Genomic DNA, 22,751 nt, shown 5'->3' with positions numbered 1-22,751 from the left:
TGTTAAACTAGGGTAGCCCAAGCTGTCCTCATTGCCCACTGCCTTGTCTCTGCCCTGGGCTCCTCCTCTCAGCTCTCTGCTCAACCAGAGTCTCCTGTGTGAGCTCCAGAAGGGGTCCTGACCCCATGCCACACCCACTGGCCTCTCACCTGGTCCAGAGCACAGTCTGAGTCCTCCCCTCCCTACACCCTTGACCTGGGGCCTGAGCTTCCAGAACTCTCTTGTCTCTGCTGCCCTGATGACCCTCCAGGACTGGTCCTGCTCTTAGTTTCTGCAGAGTGGTCCAGAGCCTGAGGGCCCCAGCAGCACCTCCTTGGAGTGGCTTCCTCAGTGTTGTTGCCCAGCTGTCCCTCTGTCCTTCCTCCCTGCTCTGTTGTTCTTGCTGTCACTAATTTGCACACACCTTGCAGCATGTGTTTGGGCTGCTGCTCTATTTTCTGTGTCACCCACTGAATACGAGCTCCAGAGTGTGGAATCTTGTGTATTTTAACCACTAAATCCTGTTGATGGCCAGCAGCACTGCCACACACAGAAGCAGTGAGCACATTTTGATGGGATGAATGGATCTCAGGGATGGGCACATTGTGTTTTCCTTCTCTGTGAGGTCAGAGCTCTGTCTCTAGACCTGCTGGAGGCACAGGAAGCCTGACATCTCACTGCTCTGCAGGTAAAGTGATGCTGTGCTCCTGTTGGCTTCCTGACCACCACTTTTTTACTCTCAGTGCTTGTCAAACTGGCAGCTTTCAAAATGTGTCCCCTCTTATGTGAAAAGCTCTCCTTGGCAATTGTATTCCTGTTTACTAATGGTATATCAAGAAATCACTGCTTTTTACTTACTGAGATGAATTATGGCAACAAACTATTGGTTGCTTTTCTTTCCTGTCAGAAAATAATTAATCCAAATTAACATCCACAGTAGCCTGTGGCAGCATCCTGATGGAAGAGCTCAAACATAAATTGCAAATCTTTCTAAGACTAGACATAGGGAGAAGTCAAACACATACCAGTGATATAAGAAATGTGACGTTCTCATTTTATGAATATTTGTGAGAATAAAAACAATGAAAAACAAAATTGGCAGATCTGACATGGCACAAGGAGAAGAAGGGAGGCTGTGAATGGCTGAGAGGCAGATGCACATTCCCAAAGAACAGCCTAAGCAACAATATCACTTAGGAGAGGAACTCACTCATTTTCCTCTCATTTTGGTTTCTTTACTCTAAATGATTAATAACTAATTATGGTTTTACTTTCCCTACATAATTAAGTCTGAACAAGGCAATTGCACACATATGTAAGCTACAGTCAGGACACTGCCTTGGCTCACGTTCCTTCCTAGGTGAAGAGTTCAGCAGCAGAGCCAGCTCCTGCTTGTAACTTGGGAAACTAAAATGCAGGACAGGAAGAAACATTCTCTCCATGGCCCATGTGCCTGACCTAGAATTAGGCCTGATCCTATGGAGGACAGTAATCATTACACCAATTACTTTGAATGCTTTACTGCCCACACAGTAAATCACTCACCAGTTACTAAATGTGCTATTGTGAAATGATTAGTAATATGATACCAAATCTCTTCCAAGGCATAACTGTATTTGAGAATGTTATTCTTCACATCCATGAATTCTTCTTATTATCGGGAAATAAAAAAAAAAACTTAGTGTCTAAATCACATTAAAATAAATGAAGTAATGAGAAGAATCTTTCATGTAAGTTATGTTACACGTCCAGGTTTCTTGTATACACAAAAATTCTGTCCCTGTATGTGCTTCCATTATCCATACCTGCATTGTATTTCTGTTACTGTTCTAGTTCTAGCTTGCCATTGTGAATATAGAATTAAAAGATTGCACATGATTTAATCTGTCAACTTCATGTTATGTAATTTGCTTCCCAAAAGAAAGGGAAAATGTATATAAAAACCTTAATATTTGATATTAGTTTGTAAGGTTTTCACAATGAAAACCACATTAGGGAAGAGACAGTATCCAAAGAACATGCCACACTAAGGTTGATAATATAGGACTCATGATACCTTTACAACTTAAGAAAGATGCTTTTGAATGATGACCCACTTCTAGGACCAGCCAAACAGCTTCTGTTTAGGAGGTGAGCAGCATAGCTCTGGGAGAAGACCCTGGCTTACTCAGCTGCAGCAGTGCCAGTGGGGAGGGGAGAGCAAGCACTAAAGGTGTGGAGGAGGCGAGGTCACTGAGGATGCAGACTCAAGCACACAGGGCACTTCTGTGCCCCACAGGCCATGTCTGTGGTGAACCTGAGTGCTGAGTTGGGGAGCTGGGAAAGCAGGATCCTGGCTTCCTCGGGGCTGAGCCTGGTGCATAGTCCTGGGTATGCTCCTGCCCAGCATTATCTAGGAAGGACTTCCTCAGTTCTTTCATTTGTATTTGTTGCATATGGGAGTAGAGTTTGTATTTCAATTTGAGATGGTTACCAGAAAGAACTGGGAAAGCAATTTTTAATTCCGATATCAAAATCTATTGAATAGTATTTTTTCACATATCCATTGGCCGATGTATTTCCACTATTGAGAAGTGTCTGTTTTATTCATTTGCCCATTTATTAATTGAGCTACTTTTGCTACTGTTTTGTGAGTTCTTTATGTATTCTAGATAATAATGTTAGAAGAATATCTAGCAAAGATTTTCTTCTATTCTCTCTTTCTTTCTTCACATTTCTTATCATTTCCTTTTTTTGTGCAGAAAGTTTTTAGTTTGATGGCACACCACTTATGAACTCTGAGTGTTATCTCCTGAGCTTTGAGGTCCTATTCAGAAAATTGTTGCCTCTGCCTGTATGCTGGAGTGTTGACCCCGTGTTTTCTTCTAGTAAAGTTTCTGGTTTGATTCCTAGATCTTTGACACAATATGAGTTGAATTTTGTACAGAGTGAAAGATAAGGTTTTGTATCTTTTTTTCCATATTGGATAACCAGTTTTTCCAGCACCATTTGTAGAAAAGACCATCTTTTCTCCAACATATGTTATTGGCACTGCATCAGAGATCAGATGAATAGAGATGTGTGGGCTTTTCCCTATGTCTTCTAGTGCGCCATTAGCAATTAGGATCATGTAAATTTAAACTACACTAAGATTTTACTTCACACCACTCAGAATGGCAGTCATCAAGAATACAAAAATAATAAATGATAGAGAGGATGTGGGGAAAAGGAAACACTTTTACAGTTTGGGGATTGTTAATTAGTACAACAAAATGGAAAACAGTATGGAGGTTCCTCAAAAGACTAAGCACTGAACAACCATATGACCCAGCTCTACCACTCCTCAGTATTTATACTGAAGAATTAAAGTCATCATACTGCAGTGATATATGCATACCCATGTTTATAGCAGCACAATTCAAAATAGCCAAACTATGGAACCAGCTATTTATCCAGCCATAAAGAAAAAAATAACTTTATTTAAAGAAAAATGGATAGAACTGGAGTTCATTATGTTATGGGAAAGAAGCCAAACTCTAAATATTGAGAGTCATGTTTTCCTTCATAAGTAGAAGCTAGAGAGAGAAAAGGAAAAGAAACTTAGGGGAAGTGGAAATCTCATGAAAATCAGAGATCAGTAAGGAAAGGGACTGGGAAGTTGGAGGGAGGGAGAGATGGGGAACATTCTAGGGAGAGATTTCAGCCATATTGTATTTCAGCCTGTACAAACATGTAACAGCAAATGTCATCATTATGTCCAACTGTAATGCACCAATAAGAAATGGGGAAAAATACAGACACATATTAGCAACTACTACACACTCGTTATCTGAAGCATAAATTTACTTATATAAAAAAATCTATTGAACAGAATCTGTGGTGTTGTATGGATGACAATTCATTCAAAACAAACACTAATAAACTTAATTTCTTTTATTCTCTTTTTCTATTTGATCATGTTTATTGCTTAGTTTTGTTTTTATTTTTCTTTTAAGAAAATTAAAGCAGTGCCTTTTCATGGAGAAATGGAACCAAACTTCAAGTGATTTTATTTTGTTGGGATTGTTTCCTCAAAACCAAACTGGCCTCCTTCTCTTGCTCCTGATCATCTTTGTGTTTGTTCTTGCCTCAGTGGGGAACTCAGGGATGACTGCCCTCATCTTCTTGGACCCCCGGCTCCACACCCCCATGTACTTTCTCCTCAGCCAGCTCTCCCTCATGGACCTGATGTACATCTCCTCCACTGTCCCCAAGATGGCCATCAACTTCCTCTCTGGCCAGAAGAGCATCTCCTTCCTGGGCTGTGGTGTGCAAATGTTCTTCTTCCTGACCATGGCCGGCTCAGAAGGTTTAATCCTTGCCTCCATGGCCTATGACTGCTTTGTGGCCATATGCCACCCCCTCCACTACCCCACCCGCATGAGTAAAAGCATGTGTTTGAAGATGATCCTGGGGCCCTGGACACTGGGCTTCGTCAACTCCATGGCACACACATTTTACATCCTTCATCTTCCTTACTGCAGGTCTAGGGCCATCAATCACTTTTTTTGTGATGTCCCAGCCATGGTTCCTCTGGCCTGTATGGACACCTGGGTCTATGAGTACACGGTGTTTGTGAGCACAGGCCTGTTTCTCATTGTTCCTTTCCTTGGCATCACTGTGTCCTATGGATGGGTCCTTTTTGCTGTCTTCCACATGCACTCAAAAGAGGGAAGAAGAAAGGCCTTCACCGCGTGCGCCACACATTTAACCGTGGTGATATTTTACTACACACCTTTTGCCTACACTTATTTCCGACCAAAGAATCTCCGATCCCCGGCAGAGGATAAGAACCTGGCTGTCTTCTACACCATACTCACCCCCATGCTCAATCCCATCATCTACAGCCTGAGGAACAAGGAGGTGCTGGGGGCCATGGGAAGAGTGTGTGGGATGTTCTCCCCCAGGAAGAAGTGAGCATGGCTGTCCCTACTCCTCTGTGTGGCTTCTCTTCATGCAGACTGGAACACCCTCATGCTGCACTGACCAACAGTACTATAGTGCAAATGATGCATGTCACTATGTGTCTCTAGTGACATTTATAAGTAAAATTAATTGAAATAATATATTGATCATTATAAACTAATATAATGATTAATATTTTAATTTAAAACAAAACATGCTAAAATTTACAATGCAAATATTAATTGCATTTTATTTTATACTATTATGAATTATTTCATACAATACTGTACATGTTCTTACATATATTAGTCAATGTTATGTCTACATGCATCACATGAAATTATTATTGCTTATATACTTTGTTTTCATTCTATTTTGTCAAATCTTGTGTGTAATTTATACTTACAACCTACAGCTAATTGGACTATAGATCCTTCAAGTGTCCCACAAACATATGTGACCCAGTGTCTACGAAGTTATAGGGCTTCTAGGTGGCTAATATCCTCTCCTTCAGAGAAACATGTGGCTTCATTTTCTGACTATGATCCTGGTCTTGGGACAAAGAATTGTACTCTCAACCCTTAAAAATAGCCATTCACTTCCTTTAAATTTCAGTTGTAACTCTTGTAGCAATATAGTACCCTAAGCAGCTCTACCGTCACCCACATCTCTGATAATTCTCCTGGCATGTGCTATGTAAAGAGCATTCTCTTCCCTGGGCAGATGCTGCACTTTTCCTTCACTTCCCTTTTCAAATTATTTGACCAGCAGCATCCATGATCCTTGACTCCACTAGGAGGTTCTCCTTGGCTCCTATCACTAGTGCCTCCTCTGAGTGGCTCTTTGGGGTCTTCTTTCCCACCACCTGGGCAGTCAACACAGTGTGCCTCTCTCATGTGCATGGCTGTGCCCTCCCCAGCCTCACAGGCAGCCTGTGTCTGCAGGTATCACTGGGTCTCGTGCTTTCTAATCTGCCTGCCTGGTCAGTTCCATGAGCCATCGGCCACATGCCCAGCTCCATCCTGGAGGTAACTCTCCATCCACGTTCTATCCCATTTCACCAAACTGGGTTTTTAAAAATGTTTTAAAGTACTTAACCCTGCTCTGTGAGAACTGTTCAGTGAATGTAACTCCTGCCCCCAACATTCATGATGTTGTGTTATTGACATGATGAGTGACCCAGGCGACACCTGGTGTTCAGTGCCAGATCTAGTTTGTGGCTGTGTATTGCTGTTGCTTGCATTAAATGTTGACCCACTATTTTGCTTTGTGTGGCCATTAGTAATATTCAGGTCATTTCATGTGCCAGATATTTATTTTAAGGCCGTATATTGGTCACCACCATAATTATTTCTCGCCCCCCCTTTTTCCTAAGTGCAGCTAGGAAGTGATTGGGATGCTACAGATTCACAAAAACCTCCATTCCAAATCCAGAGCAGGGAAAAACAACAGATGAGTGGAACAAAAATGATAAAAAATGAAACATCAAACACACCACACACACACACACACACGGCACACTCCACTGGAGCCCAGGCTCAGAAACCTCGCTAGTCCCTGCACAGGTTGCACAAACTCCACCACAAGCACATTCCCCAGGTCAGGCCTGGAGTGCAGATGCGGGGTCTCGACACTGTCTGTTCTCCTCCCAGTCACTTGCACCAGCTGCCAGCAGCCAAGGGCGCCCTCAGGCCTGGGTATCCCCAGCTTGTGCAGAGAAACTCAGCGTTTTTCCATCACCAACGTGCTGCCTTTCTGGGTCTGTTGAGATCCATCTCCCTCTCTTCCACAGGTTCACAGGTGCCAGGTTCAATGCCAGGGCTTCCCTCCCTGGCTGCCTGAAGGGAAGGAGGGAAGGGGAGGGGGAGCAGACACCACCTCCAGCAAAACTGGCTCATCTCTAATGCAGTACTTTTTGTTCTATCTTCAAAACCTGTAAATGTCTCTCTATGGTTATTTTACTGTCCAATGGGAATTCCAGTGAATTGAATTTCCTCCCTCACCCTCCATCACCCTGTTAGGAAGCAATCCTCCTGCTGCTGGGATCCCAGCTCAGGGGCAGCTGGTACCTGACCCTTCCTCTACTCCACCTTCCCCCACGTGGAGTAAGTTTCTCCTCCAACACTTTCACCAAGTTACCAGGGAAATCCATCCTTTCTCATTGTAGAATAACACTGCTTGGTTTTTTCCACTCGCAACCATGTAATCACTGTGTGTTCATCTGAACTGATAGGAAACCAAGTCCCACCTTTGACCTTTGTTTCCTGACAATGCCTTCCAGAAGCATCCCGTGTGGAAGGCAGCATTCCCTGAAAGGCAGAAGTCACTCAACCTTTTCAGAGTGTATATGACTGTACCACTGGCAATCAGAGGCTTGTTTGGTTTCTGGAATGGTGGGGACAGTGAAGGCCACCCTGGGGTGCTCTTGAAAAACACCTGGGAGCTGCCACAGATCTCAGAGGGTATGTGGTGCCCCCCTGATGGTCTGGGTCTCTGGCACCAATGTGGTGCATCTACTGAACGATGTCTAGAAGCTGATCATAATCCTGGCTGCCTACATGCCTGCCTGCCTCAGAGAGGACTGCTTTCATTCTCTTCTCCTCTCCAAGGAAACCCTGTTACTGGCAGGTGACAGTAGAGGTCACATAGGGAATACACTCCTGGGTGATGGTTTCCCACTCTCCTCTGCCAAGCAGCTGAGATCTCACACTTGATGGAGTGGCCAACACTCTGACAATAATTCCATCAACATAAAAATACAGACACATGTTCAAAATACTGTGACCTAGTAAGAAAGTCATGCTTCTTTAATGAATAGGAGAATTTTTAAAAACCTTGTCTTTCCATTTTTTTATTGAAAAAATAATAATAGCAAATAAAAATAAATAAATAAAGCCATATGTTACTGAAATATTACTGTAGAAATTTTAAAATCCAACTGAAATTCTAAAAATTATACAAGATTAATATTAACATTATATTAATTTTTTATTAATTCTTTTTAGTAACTGTAATGCAAATCATTGTATTTTGTTTCTTCTAAGAATTTGGTGACTCTTTTGCAGGGAGTTTGGTTGGATCTAATGGCATGTTGACTGTAATGATTTTGGATTGTGTGAGGTGCCTCCTGGTGTTGATTTGCATTTTTATTTGATTACCTTATTTTCAGTATTTCTTAGCAGAATGAAAAAATATTAAACAGTTTTTTTTCTGTGATAATACATGCTGTATGGCTGTAAAGAGTTGGACAAGATCAGGGGAACTGGAGATTCATTATTTATATTACTCAAACAACTCAATAGCAAGAAAATAATCTGATGGTTAAATGGTCAAGTGATCTGATAGGTATTCCACTAAAAAATGTACAAAGGATCAACAGATGTTTGAAGAATGTTTAACATCACCAATCATAAGTGAAATTCAAACAAAAGCCACAGAGATTCCACTTCATACCTATTTATTTGTTCACTTCATACATATTTGAATGGCTATTTTCAAAAAACAAAAGCTACATGTTTGTGAGAATTCAGAGAAAACGGAACATTCACACACTTTGCTAATGGGAATGACAATTGGTGCAGTCACTTTGGGAAAAGGTCTAGTGGCTCCTGGAAAACCTAAGGTAGAACTACCATAGGATGCAGCAGTCCTCAGCAGGGTGTGTCCTCAAACCACACGAGTCAGTGTGTCAAAGAAAGTCCATGTCTCTAGCTATGGCAGCATCATTCCCAGTGCCAAGGCACAGAATTAACCCAGGTATGCATCAGCAAATAAATGGAATGAGAAAACACGTGTGTGCAAGAGACATCGTACCACTTAGCATTAGAGAGGAGGGACAGTCTCTCACTAGTGACAATGGGTGACCTAGAGGACATTGTGTGAAACAAGCCAGGCTCAGCAGAACAAGCAAAACATGACCTTGACCCTGGAGTCAGAAAAAATGATACTCTTAGAAGCAGAGTGGCACTGTAGTCAACAAAGCTTCTGGGAAAGTGATGTGGCCTGGCAGGAATTCAAAGGAAGCATTCAAGAGATTTACCATGCAGTATGGTGACCTCAGCTATAATCATGAACCACATGTTGAAAACAGCTGAGAAGATAGAGATTAAGTGCTGTCAGGACAAAAAAATCCCCAAGTGCACAAGGTACTGCATCTGCTAACTAGTCAAAGCTGACCATTGCAAAACACATGTCTATCAAAGGACCATGAGGTACACCAGCAAGAAATAAAATTGTTAAAAATAATATTTTTAAAGTTAATTCTTGCATAATTCCATAATCTGTGTGTTTGAGGATGTCAGTAGGTGAATAAAACTCTACTTTGTGAACTAATTTATACTCCTTTATAAAATTCAAAGTCAACCTAAGAGGTATAGCTCTAAATATCCTGTGTGTACCTGGCACTCTTCCAAGAAATTTTCAATAACAAATTAACTTTATACCCACAGACCATATATACCATGTACCCTGATATTATCCAGTTTTATAGGTGAAGAAACAAAGAACCAATTGCTTACACTGTAAGTAATATAGCTGAGAGCAATAAAAAATCATGAAGCCAAGAAACAGACATTATCTAGATCCAAAGGGAAAATGTGAAATTCTGAGCTGAGATTGCCTCTTGGCCTTCTTCAGATGGAGGCTTCTGGTGCTGGTGACTGTGTGACTCATTGATAATTTTATTTATGTTTTTCCAAGGAAACAAACTCGACTGAGCTCAGTATTTGAAGGACAGTTTTTAATTAGGCAGCATCCTACCTTAGGGTAGGCAGAGAAAACAAGAAGAGTTCCTCAGAGGACAGTGTAGGTAGGGGCACTCTGTGACATGAGTCTCTGTGGGAGAGTCCTGTGGGCCTTGAATCTCCTTACTCGCTGGCAGAGTATGACTCCAACATCAAGAAAAGATGATTGTTCTGGACACTTTCCTGGGCAACCTTCATTCCACCTAAGTACACTTATGGGACATTGCAAAGAAAATATAAAAGATAACAATTTACATCTAGCATTTCTGAAAAAAATAGGATTTATTTTACCAAAAGAAATTAATCAAGTTTCAGGCATTATGATGACCAATGTGTTGTTCTGCTTGGGTGAGTCATTACTTAATCCAACATCCTTCATGTTGCTTCTAATATACAACTGAAAATAAAGTTATAAAGTAACCCATCAAGTCTTTAGTTCTGGATAAATATAAGAAAAATTGAGAAATGCACTGAAACATAGTTTTTATGTACTTACCAAAATGTTTCTGAGGTTATACAACCTTTAGAGGCATTTCAATAGCTAGGGAGGGCATATTAGACTCACAAATTTTTTGAGTTATAAAAAACATATCCTGAACATATAATTATTGAATGTTGTAACATGGATTGTTGAAGAGATTGACTTATTTATACAATTCTGATGGCTCAAATAAGATTAAAATTAAGATTTCAATACAAGAATTTGAATTTTATCCAAATATTACATTATAGTCTAAAATAGTTACTCTGAAAATAGTTGTTTTATGGGAAAAAAAAGATCTTTTTCTACCAGGTGTATTAAAACATAAATTAATGCAGATGAAATAGCTTATTGTAAATAGTACTCAAAAATGTAAAAACTGCCAGACATGGTAATGTGCACTAGAATCCCAGTGACTCAGAGGCTGAGGCAGGAGAATTGGCAAGTTCCAGTCAAGGCCAGGCAACTTAGGGAGATGCCATCTCAAAAAAAAATTAAATGCTGGGGATCCAGCTCAGTGTTAGAACACCTGCCAAGCATGAACAAGGCCCTGTGTTCATCATCCCCAGGACCCAAAACAGAAAAGTAAAACCAAAGTTAGGTAAGAAGTTGCAATTAAAAAAAAGGACTGGGAGCACTTCAGATTCTCAGATACTGAAGAATATTTTAATAGAATAACTTGAGTAATCACAACCCAGAGAGTCTAGAGAAGGGTCTGCCATATCTCTCTCTGTGTACAAACTGTTCCTTCTGCATAAAACTGTTGAGCACGAAAGAACTGCCACATTATGGGGCAGTATGTTAAGCATTATAGGTGCAAGTCATTTAACAACAGAAGTTAAAATTATATAATAATTCTAAAATAACTGTTTGATGCTATGTCCCTCTTATTTATAGGTTGAAAACGAAATGCTCAGCCCTGGAATTATGGATTTCTAGATAATCACATACCATGTATTTGGTGAACAGCCAACTAGAAGTAAACCAAACTGTCACAATGTCCTAGTGTGTCTAAAGTCTTAATGTCTCAGGAACACTACTGTTTGTTGGAGGGAGAACATTGTTTCAGCAGATGACTGAGGCTGTAGAAATAGAACTTTTATTGAGCCTGTTTACCACATATCCCACCTAGGTGACATCTGTACTCCTGTTTGACACAGACCAGTGCTTTAGAATGGTGACTCTGTCATGCAATAGCAAGAACACACAGTGTTGATGGAGAAGATGAAACCGGCCCATTTCAGAGTGCAGCGGGATTCTGGGTGGAGAGTGGCAATGAAGTTCCTGTAACCCTCTCCAGGGCAGAGCTGCAGAGTGGTATGGAGAGGAACAAAAGGGACCATGGGAGCTGACTTTGTTCTCCTGGACCTGTTCTACCACACCCAAGCCCCCAGGCTTCTCTTTGCCCTTTCTTCCTGGCTTTCCTTGTGGCCCTTGGGGGCTATGGCATGATGTTGACTCTAATTGGGCTGGACATGTACCTCCACACCCCTATGTACTTCCTTCTCAGCCATCTGTTCCTCTTGGACAGCTCTACCTTTACCCCCAAGATAGGCATTGACTTTTTGGCTGGAAGAAGCAGCATCTCCTCTGCTACCTGTGGATTTCAGATCTTCTTTTTCATGACTCTAGTGGGTGCTGAGTGCCTCCTCCTGGCGGTCATGGCTTACTTACGACTGCTACATGGCTATCTGCCACCCACTGCACTATTTGGTCCTCATGTGCCCCATTATCTGTATTGTCCTTGTGGCTGGAACCTGGCTGGGGGGTGTTCCTCAATGCCTTCATCTAGGTCGTTTACACCATGGCTCTCCCCTCTGTGCATCCAGGGAAATTCACCACTTCTTTTGTGAGATCTGCGCTCTGCTGAAACTCATCTGTTCTGACACCTCTCTTTATGAAAACAGTCTCTGTGTCAGTAGCATTGTGTTCCTGCTCATTCCAATATCTGCCCTAATGGCCTCATATGGGAGACATTACAGGTGCAAATCATTTAACAACATAAGTTAAAATTATATAATAATTCTAAAATGTCTATCTGATGCTGTCTCTCTTATTTATATATTTGATCTTTGAAAAGGACCCAGAGAAACAAATGCTCAGTCCTGTAAAGATGGGTTTCTAGATAATCACATACCATGCATTTGGTGAACAGTCAATTAGAAGTAAGCCAAACTATCACAATGTCCTAGTGTGTGTGTGTATCCAAGAGTGGCCTCCTCTCCACTATTTTGAAGTCAGGATCCAACATGGAGATCAACAAGGCTCTGGCAACTTGCTCTTCTCATGTGATTGTGGTGTCCCTCCTCTATGGATCAGCCATCAGCAAGTACTTCCTGCCCAGAGCCTATCACACAACTGAGCAGGATGAAGGGTCTTCATCTTCTACACCATCCTCTCACCCATGCTCAACACACTCATCTACAGCTTGAGGAACAAGGAGGTGCCTGCAGGAAAGTTCTGGCATGATGAATTACCAGAAGTTGGCTTTTATTGTGAACATGTTGGGGAAGGATGGACCTCTGCTGCAGAAGGGAATTATCAGAACAGAGATGCCAATACACAGCAGGCAAAGGGCACTTCTCTGCAGACAAACCATTCCACCTGCCCAAGCAGACTGCTGATGGGGCAGAGCCCTGCTTCTTGTGAGCTTCTACTAAGCATAATACTGAAAATAAGAAATATACCAGCATATTTGATCAAAATAAACCACAACTCTTTTGTTTAATTTTAAATGTGAACATATTCAATGTTGACAGTATACAGAATTTTATACTATTTTGAATAGTAGAATATTACAGCAACATTTTGAAAAGTAAACACTTGAATATATTGCCCAAAATTCATTTTCTGCTTCTTAAGACAAAATATTTGAGCATATAAACACAAGTGCATGGTTTTTTCTTTTAAATTATTTATTTATAGATAATATGCTTTTAACTAATTGCTTTAAACATAAATTTAAACTTTGATAAATATTTACAATATTATCTATACAAGTTTGACCTAATTAACCCTAATTATCTATTTAAATATTATCTTATTGATCCATCCACTTTATGCTTTTAGTAGCACTACCTTTTCTATGATTTTTTTTTTCTTGACAAGTTGTCAAAAGCAAAATATTGGGATTAAGAGAATTTTATTATCTTCACTTATTTCTTAAATTAACATCATTTACATATAGATTAGTGAGTAAAACAAGAGATTCTTTGGTTTTGTAACCAATATTTGATGGCAGTCAATAGTAAGGTAATTTCTCACATCTCTGCGCTGTTTAGCATGCTTATTTTAGTAATATTTTATTTATTAGTAACATTTCTTGTCTACATATTTGCACTGATAGTCATAATTTTTTACACATTTAACTGTTTTTTATATTTTAATAATGAATAAATAATCCATTATTTACCTCATAATTGTAGGGCTCTTCCATGTATTTTATATTTGAATTTATGCAAATTTCACTCTGCAAATTCAGTTATTATAAAATCTTTATATTGTAAATGTTGAAAACATATTGTATGTTTTCTCTCATTTTTCAATAGTTTATATTTTTCTTTCAAACTTAAAATTCCAAGTTCAATCAATTTATAAAGAAAAGTATTTTTTGAATACTAATCTACAAATTCTTCTATCATTTATGTAATAAGAAATAAAAAATTACTTAGAAAATATTAATTACATAAAAAGTTTACAAGTAGAACTGACTCGCAATAGGAATACAAACAATCATATTGTTAAATTTTTAATTCAAATCAACTTTTTACAATTTCATAGGTTTTTAATCTGGCAGTACTTTCTTTGTTTATGATTTCCTCTGATGTTGTAATTGCATGATACCCTTATATTATTATCATGTTATTTACATGAGTAAACTTTTCTTGTAGATATGAACAACCAAGAGGTGTCAAACCTAGCAGCATGAGCACAGAAAATACTTTCACCCTCCTGAAATGCAGTGAAATGTAAAAATAGAATGAAATTCTTGCATATTGTTTTAATGTTGTTATTTGCTTACACACACAAAAAAAGGATATAAAAAAATCTATGTGTTTGAGTTTGAGTTTGTAGGACTTCAGAAAATAAAAACCTCTTTAGGAAGGACACAATATCCAAAGAACATAATTATAATTAGGGTGGATTTTATTTTTTTATTGATTTTATTTTAAAAAATAAATGACAGCAGAATGCATTACAATTCTTATTACACATATACAGTGCAATTTTCAAATCTCTGGTTGCATATAAACTATGTTCATACCAATTTGTGTCTTCATACATGTACTTTGGATGATGATGTCTATCACATTCCACCATCCTTGCTAATCCCCTGCACCCTCCCTTTCCCTTGACCCCTCTGCCCTACCTAGAATTCATCTATTCCTCCCATGTTTCCCCTCCTTACCCCACTATGAGTCAGTCTCCTTATATCAGAGAAAACATTCGGCATTTGATTTTTTGGGATTTGCTAACTTCACTTACCATTATCTTCTCCAATGCCATCCATTTACCTGCAAATGCCATGATTTTGTTCTCTTTTATTGCTGAGTAAAATTCCATATATATATATATATATATATATATATATATATATATATATCTCACATTTTTTTCCTTTCATCCACTGAAAGGCATCTAGATTGGTTCCATAGTTTAGCTATTGTGAATTGTGCTGCTATAAACATTGATGTGGCTGTGTCCCTGTAGTATGCTGTTTTTAAGTCTTTTGGGTATAGAGCAAGGAGAGGGATAGCAGGGTCAAATGGTGGTTCCATTCTCAGATTTCCAAGGAATCTCCATACTGCTCTCCATATTAGCTACACCAATTTGCAGACCCACCAGCAATGCATGAGTGTGCCTTTTTCCCCACAGCCTCTCCAACACTTATTAGTTGTTTGTCTTCATAGTAGCTGCCATTCTGACTGGAGTTAGATGATATCTTAAAGTGGTTTTGATTTGCATTTCTCTAATTGCTAGAGATGATGAACATTTTTTCATACATTTGTTGATTTTATATCATCTTCTGAGAAGTGTTTGTTCAGTTCTTGGCCCATTTATTGATGGGTTATATATTTTTAAATATTTAGAGCAAGAAACAAGAATATTTTATGAGTGTTTAGAGTGTGGCAATGGGATGAAAGGGCTGTGTTTAAGGACCCAATACCAAATGGGTCCTCCAATTTGTTGGAGGTTTCTGTGCACCTCTATATCCACTGAATTTCTGTAAGTTCACAGTGTTTAGGGACTGATAAAATGTTTGCTCAGCACTTTTGTAATCCCAGCAGCTCTGGAGGCTGAGACAGGAAAATTGCAAGTTCAAAGCCAGCCTCAGCAATGGTGAGGCCCTAAGCAATTCAATGAGACCCTCTCTCTAAATAAAATCAAGAATAGTGCTGGGGACGTGGCTCAGTGGTCTAGTGCCCTGAGTTCAATCCCCAGTACCAAAACAAACAACAACAAGTAACACTTGCTCACAATGTTAAGACTATTAAAAAAATTAATAGTGGGGTTGAGGTAAATATTACAACAGAAAGTTAATCCTTTATAATTTGCACATTATCACACTAGTGAACCACAACTGTGATGAGAAATACATTCATTCTTCAAAATATGAGGTAAAAGCAGGAGTGGTGGCACATGCCTCTACTCCAAGTGGCTTGGGAGGCTGGGGCAGGAGGATTGCACATTCAAAGCCAAATTCAGCACCTTAGTGAGGCCCTAAGTAACTTGGTGAGAACCTTTCTCAAAATAAAAAAAAAAACAATAATAGTTTAAAACAGGCTGGGGATTTGGCTTGATTGTAAAGCACACCTGGATTCAATCCCTGATACAAAAAGCAAACAAACAAAAAGACTAAAAGGATAAAATATTCATTTCCCTTTCCCTAAAGCAAACTTGCCTAAAATGTTATTTAAGATAACTGTAAGTGTGCAACCTATGCCTTATAAATCTACTCAAGGAGATGCCATGTGTTATAAATGTGCACCTCACAGTTGGAGGGGAAATAATGAATGTGAAGAAGTGGAAATAATGACTACAGATTTAAAACTGTGTGAAACATGGCCAAAAAGTGCACAATGAACATGGATCGAGGGACCCTGTAGGAAGAGAGGGATTAGGTCAGTCTCCCCGAGAGGCACCGTTGCCCAACATGCAAGATTATCTGGAGTAGTTGCTTATAAAGGTGATAGCAGATGGCACAAACTTGAGCAATGCTGCTTCTCTCTACTGCACACCTTGTGATGTCAGAGGAAGGAGAGCCCCTGGGTGCAGTCCCATGACAGTAGGCAAACTTTATAATTCCCCTGAGCCAGAGGATCTAGGAGGATTTCACAAAATCATTTCTAATCGACTTTGAGTTCTCCATATATGCTGGTAGTAAAGAGATAACTGGCACGAAATATTAGATTGTCTCTGACATTCTTTGTAAGAATGTCACTGGAAAAACCAATTAAAAAAAACAAAAATAGGGAGATGAAGCACCAATAAAAAAATTTATCTGGCAATACATTAAAGGGCTTCACTGCAGGATGCTCGCACACAGGCTGGTGCAGAATTGGGCATGCCAAGAATGCAGTGAAGGTTGAGTTCATTACAAAGAGAAATCTGCACAGGTCATTCAGCAAGCAGGCAAGCTCTGAAAGGAGGGTTTAGCAGTTATTTTGCAAAGCTGGTCTTAATGTCATGGTGGCAGTTCCATCAACAGTTGTTAAAAGAACAAAAACTATAATCTTGATAAAAAAGCACTGGTACAGAGAAGATGACTCTCTCAACACAAACTGGTATTGTAAATGTATGAGAACAGGAAGTAAAAAATTATGTTGTCCATAAAAGAGAATATGGATCCAAGGTTACTGATTGATACTCAGGATGCAAAGTTGTAGTAGTGTGATTGTAGAAATTGCATAATTGCTCCAACGGTCTAACCTTTGTTCATCTGTTAGAGACAATTTTTTTATTAATATTTAAAAATGCATCTGAATCTTCTAATTCAAATTTATATTTTTCCAGATATAATTACTGATCCTTAGATCTTTAAATACACTACAAACATGGAATTCAATCAGATAAATGCAGGGCCTCTCTCATGGAAAATATGAACTTACCCCATGTCCCAATTAGTGATAAAAGAACTACTAAATCTCAAGAAAATTTATTTATACTTCATACAACTATAAATTACCATTAGTGTAAGAAAAAGTTTGAAGCATTTATTTGAAGTAAATTTTTATATACCAAGCAAAAGTTTTGTAAACTGTGTAGTCTGCCTTACATGTAAATTATTTAAAAATTAAAAAGAAATTATTTTCAGTTACTTATGGACATTAAAATTTCAATGTAATTTTGTGATAATTTACTAAACACAGGAAAAAAATAAAATATGGTACAACCATTAGGTGGAATAATTTCAATAGTTTCTACTTTTTACTTTTTCATTTCAGCAAATCAACCAGATCCTAGTGCCTTCATGTTATTGGATAATACATGTCCATTATTTTGATGAGAAAAAATACAATTATTCTGTCTAATCTTAGTATTTCCACATCTTGTAGATTAATTTTAGTTCCTTGGCTGTAGTCACTGGATAAGGTTATTCTTGCCGTTTTACACTGTTGAATAAACGTTATCTGGGTTATAAGGATTAAAGCAGAAAACTTTGACCAGATTTTCATGGACCAAATTCTGTGAAGGACTCTTCTCAGGGCTCCTATCACCTCCTTGTTCCTCAGGCTGTAGATGATGGGGTTGAGCATTGGGGTGAGGATGGTGTAGAAGACAGCCAGAACCTTGTCCTCTGCTGGGGAGCGGAGGGATGTTGGGCGTAAATAAGTGTAAGCAAAGGGTATGTAGTAGAAGGTCACCACAGTGAGGTGGGTGCTGCAGGTGGAGTAGGCATTCTTCTTCCCTTCCCCTGAGTGCATGCGGCAGACTGCAAGGAGAACCCGGCCATAAGAACATGCAATACCCGTGAATGGAACCATGAGAAAGAAGGTGGTGCTCACAAACACTGTGTACTTGTAGACCCAAGTGTCCATGCAGGCCAGACGCAGCATGGCGGGGACATCACAGAAGAAATGATTGATGGCTCTGGATCTGCAATAAGGGATATGCAGAGTATATACAGTGTGAGCACAGGAGTTGACAGAGCCCATCATCCAAGACCCCAATATCATGAACGTACACACTCTTTTGTTCATGTGGATGGGATAGTGGAGAGGAAAGCAAATCGCCACATAACGGTCATAGGCCATAGATGCCAGCAGCAGTCCCTCTGCACCTGCTATAGTGAGGAAGAGGAAGTTCTGAACCCCACATCCAGTGAAGGAGATAGACTTGTTTCCCAGGATGAAAGTGGAAGCCATCTTCGGGACAATGGTGGAGATGTAAGTGAGGTCCATGAGGGAGAGCTGACTGAGGAGGAGGTACATGGGGGTGTGGAGATGGGCATCCATGAGGATAAGCAGGATCATGGACAGGTTGCCAATGGAAGCCAGTAGGAAGATGAGCATAGTGAGTGCCAAGAGGACAAGGCCAGTTCTCGATGGTGGGAACAATCCCAGCAAGATGAAATCAGTTGACATTTGATTATAATTTTCCATCATTCATTTAGGTTTTCCTACAAACACATGAAACAAAAAGTTACATAGACAGTAAGGTATTTTAGAATCATTCATTTATTTTGACTGTGAATTATTAAAGTTCTTAGAAAAAAAGAATAAACTATTCTGAAAATGGAATCCCATTTTCCTTCTTCATAAATATATCTTAAGGTAGCAAACATGGCCGACATTTTTATAAAACCTGTGCAGTCATGAAAATAGCATATTTCTGCAATGATTTTATTAGAATATGGGTATTTATTCCCCTACAGAATCAGCTGTCATCAAGATGAGCTCTTATGAGTAAGTGCATAGAAATCAATGTAAATGTCTAAAGTATAGCTCATATTTGGATACATTTTTCTCATCCCAGGGGTGGGGGTGACTTTTCTTCCATATTTCAGTCTTAGCTTTACCTCCAAAAATGAACTCATTTACCAATTCAAGTTTAAACAGTTAGTTCATTTTGTGAGCGGTCATTACACATGACTGTTGGCATGATTGCAGCCATCTTCCTTTCCCCACCCCCACTTTACGAATACTGTTCTTATTCCCAAGAAATAGAAACTAGAAATAGAAACTAGCCTGAGATAAAACGTACTGGTCTGGAGAGGTGCCAGTGTCTCCCTGTTCTCTCATTGAGAGATAGACACAGCTTACCAGCCCCTGAGATGGGTACATACTGGCTTCCCTGTTCTCTCCTTGTGAAGATAAAGGGACATGCCAGTTTCCCTGTTCCTCCTGAGAGATAGAAAAACTGCCTGTTTTGTTCCTGAGAAACAAACTTGCCTTCCACAAGATCAGAGGGTGTTTTCTGTGTCAATCAAGACTAAACCCTCCCCTAGCCTGTGGCCATGATTCTAGATTGTCAAAGGTGACATTCAAGGGGGTCGCTGCTGCCCTCCCTTGCTGTGTTTCTGGTCAACTAGTTGCTCGGCTACCTTGTCGCGGGGGGTAGAATCAACACAGAGACTACGGGAGCTGGTGAGAGAACTGGCTGGAGACCCACCTCAGGTTGTCGTCCAGTAGCTCAGTTTATTTTTGGAATGCATACAACTGTTATAGGGTTCGAGTGGGCATGCCCGTCAATCATACACGAGCAAGATAGTGTCCATAAGCCAATCATCTTCTTCCTAATGTAACCACACTATGAGGATGTTCTAAATATTGCTATCATCAGGAAGGGTCTAGGTCCCTAGGGGAGGGGATTTCTAAGTTAGAAGTTCCATTCCTGAAGCTCCTGGTCCTCAGTTTCCTGACCTGGCAGCTTGGCAACAAGTGCTAAGGATGTGGTTTCACTAATGGCTCGCTAGAGCAGAGCATCCCATCCTGCAGGTGCTCCTATCAGGCCTGAACAAGTGTAGATTCTTCAAGCACTCCGAGCTGCTTACAGCTGCTAGCTGCTAGCTGTAAACTGAAAGTCATTCCAACATTTCCTCCTTGCTGCTGCTGTCCCTCTCTCTGCAGATCAGCCTTGTCAGGCTCCTGACAATAAACCCACTTCTTATCCCACGTGTGTGTTTGATCAGCCCTGCACCACTTTTCTTTCAATAATGCAGAATCAGATTCCCTTCAAATCAGGTGCCATCTTTTAGTTCATGTCTTCAAAAATCTATGATGTATTCTTATGGCCCAGTGTAAATTACCAAAGGTCCTTCTCCTCGCTTTCTCACCCACACTCAGAACGCTGTGGTAGACCCCTTCCCTGAACATCTGAACACCACAATCATCTGCTGGTGGTTATGCTGTCTCCCCTTCCCTACAGCTCACATGATATTACACCTTGCCTTCCAATGCCTTTCCTTGCTCCTTCTTTGTTTGCTCTTCTATTTCTTGTATTTATGTCTATTTTTATTTCAAAATAAGTATGGGAATTTGAGATCTAGTGCAGTGCTGTGGTTCTCTCCAGGGAAAAATGCCATCAGCAGAGAGCCCTGCTGGCCAGGCCCAAGAGTAGCCAGGTCCACTGGCTGAGAAAGCCTGCAGATGAAAGAGGGAAGCACAACATATATGTTCATGCACACACACATGTGCACCCACACATGCGGGCACCCTCATACACAGGGGCACACACAGAATGCCTTAGAAGAGAAGATGGGGAGGCCAGGTGCAGTGGTGCATGCCTGTAATCCCATCAGTTCAGGAGGCTGACACAACAGGATTACAAGTTAATGGCCAGCCTCAGCAACTTAGTGAGGCCTTGAGCAACTTAGCAAGACCCTGTCTCTAAATAAAATATAAAAAGGGCTGGGGTGGTGCCCAGATGGTAAGATCTTCTGCATTCAATCCTCAGCACCAAAAAAAAAATGACAATGGGTATGCACAGGAAATTTAATGACAAATCATCAGAGTCACAGGAAAAGTGATTAAGTGTACAGGCAAATAAGTGTCATGACAACGAATAGTAGAGAACCAAAATAACTTGAAATTAAAATGATCACAATCGATATAATGGACTCAATGAGCCTATTAGAAATCTGAGACATACATAAAGTTAAGAGACACTACAAGAAAGAAAACTAAAGCAACATAGGAACACAAATGCTTGAAGTTTAGAAAAGGGAGAATAAGGGAAATAATATCAGATGGCCTTCCAATATGCACGGGCATTCCTGATAATACACGTGACATGAGTATTGAGTTAATAATGGTCAATACAACCAGTTTCTCCAAACAAACAAATATACATGCTCCATACTTTAACAGCATGTAAAGTTGAAAAAAATGAGAAATAATATATTGAAAGGTATTTTATTAAAAATTCCAAATGCCATCTTAAATGTAATCTTCATAAATTATCACTATCAGCTACAGAATAAGTTCCTAGAAGCTTCTTAAGGAAACATCACAATAGTGAGAATAAATGCAGAACAACAATTAAATACCTACAGATTTTGTAATAATTTATATTTTTATATACTATCAATAAATTAAATATGAAATTATGTTTTTCAACTGCTTCCCCAGATAGAAAGGGGGCTGTGGGTGTGTTGAGAGGATGGGCAGGGCAAGGGACATGAGTGAGGGGAGTGCAGGGTCCACGTCCATCCTTGCTGGTTTGAGTCATAAAAGATGGCCTGACATTTTAGATTTAGGAATCAAGCATGAGATGAAAAGCATAGTGTTTAAAATATTAGCAAAATTTGGAGACAGTGAAGCATTCACTGTGGTGACAAGGGAGATGGTTTGGAGCTGGTTGTTTTATTCTGCGGATGTTGATGCTCTGTTTATGCGTTATGTGGATAACACCTTAAAATGTATAAAATCACATCAGGGTAAACAAATAGAAAGCTCTGAAAGTATTGCACATGTGAATCCTCAAGTGGCTAGTAAGAAACTCACCGTGGTACCCTGTGCCTCCATGCAGCAATCGATTCCTGAGGACTCTGTGGCCACTGGCATGGCTCAGGAAAATTTCTGGGAGAGAGATCTTTATCACACCCTAGCATTTGGATTCATCACAAGATCAGCATATTAGGTGGGTACCAGAGCCTGAAGCTATGTAAATAGTTCAGATGATTGACAAGGTTGAAAGGTAAGCTATAATCATCAGTAAAATGAACATTGCCATTTCATCCACCATTGGCATTTTACATAGGACCGTCCACTATGTCCTGTGTCCCTGAGGCAGCTAATATACTCTGACTTTAATGGAGAGAAAAAAGCATCACCAAAGAGAAATAAGGAGGGCCATATCAAATCTGCTCTTTGGGATCAGAGCTCATGACTGCAAAGTAAGCATTCTTCCAATTATGTGTTTTCCTCTTCCTGTGGGATGATAGGCTCATTTAAATAAAGATTGCATCTGACAGGAAAGAGCTCCCAACATCAATATCTGTATCAAAGTCTAAAAGGAAAAGAATACTTTTGTGTTTGTATAAAAAGATCCAAATAAACTATTTTCTCTTTTATTTTCATTCCTCCACTGAAGTAACAAATAATCTATTTATAAACCACTCACAAAAATTTTCACCTGTCTTGATTCCCCCTACAAGTTTGTGGTTTGGGCATTAACCTTAATGG

At 39.8% G+C, this 22,751-nt stretch overlaps 2 protein-coding genes across 2 annotated transcripts; one reads left to right on the top strand and one right to left on the bottom strand.

The window, feature by feature from the left end:
• Positions 1-3,975: 3,975 nt before the first annotated feature.
• Positions 3,976-4,914, top strand: LOC107153288 (olfactory receptor 2L13-like). The gene has a single exon (XM_015498821.1). It carries the CDS (start codon positions 3,976-3,978, stop codon positions 4,912-4,914), a length of 939 nt encoding a protein of 312 aa, XP_015354307.1.
• A 12,680-nt stretch (positions 4,915-17,594) lies between these two features.
• On the bottom strand, positions 17,595-18,728 carry LOC107153285 (olfactory receptor 2L2-like). Its single transcript, XM_015498820.1, has one exon. It carries the CDS (start codon positions 18,726-18,728, stop codon positions 17,595-17,597), a length of 1,134 nt encoding a protein of 377 aa, XP_015354306.1.
• Between the last annotated feature and the right edge of the window lie 4,023 nt (positions 18,729-22,751).

This window comes from Marmota marmota, unplaced genomic scaffold, assembly GCF_001458135.2.
Source record: "Marmota marmota marmota unplaced genomic scaffold, marMar, whole genome shotgun sequence".
Lineage (NCBI taxonomy): Eukaryota > Metazoa > Chordata > Mammalia > Rodentia > Sciuridae > Marmota > Marmota marmota.
This window is presented reverse-complemented; position numbering and strand designations above follow the sequence as displayed.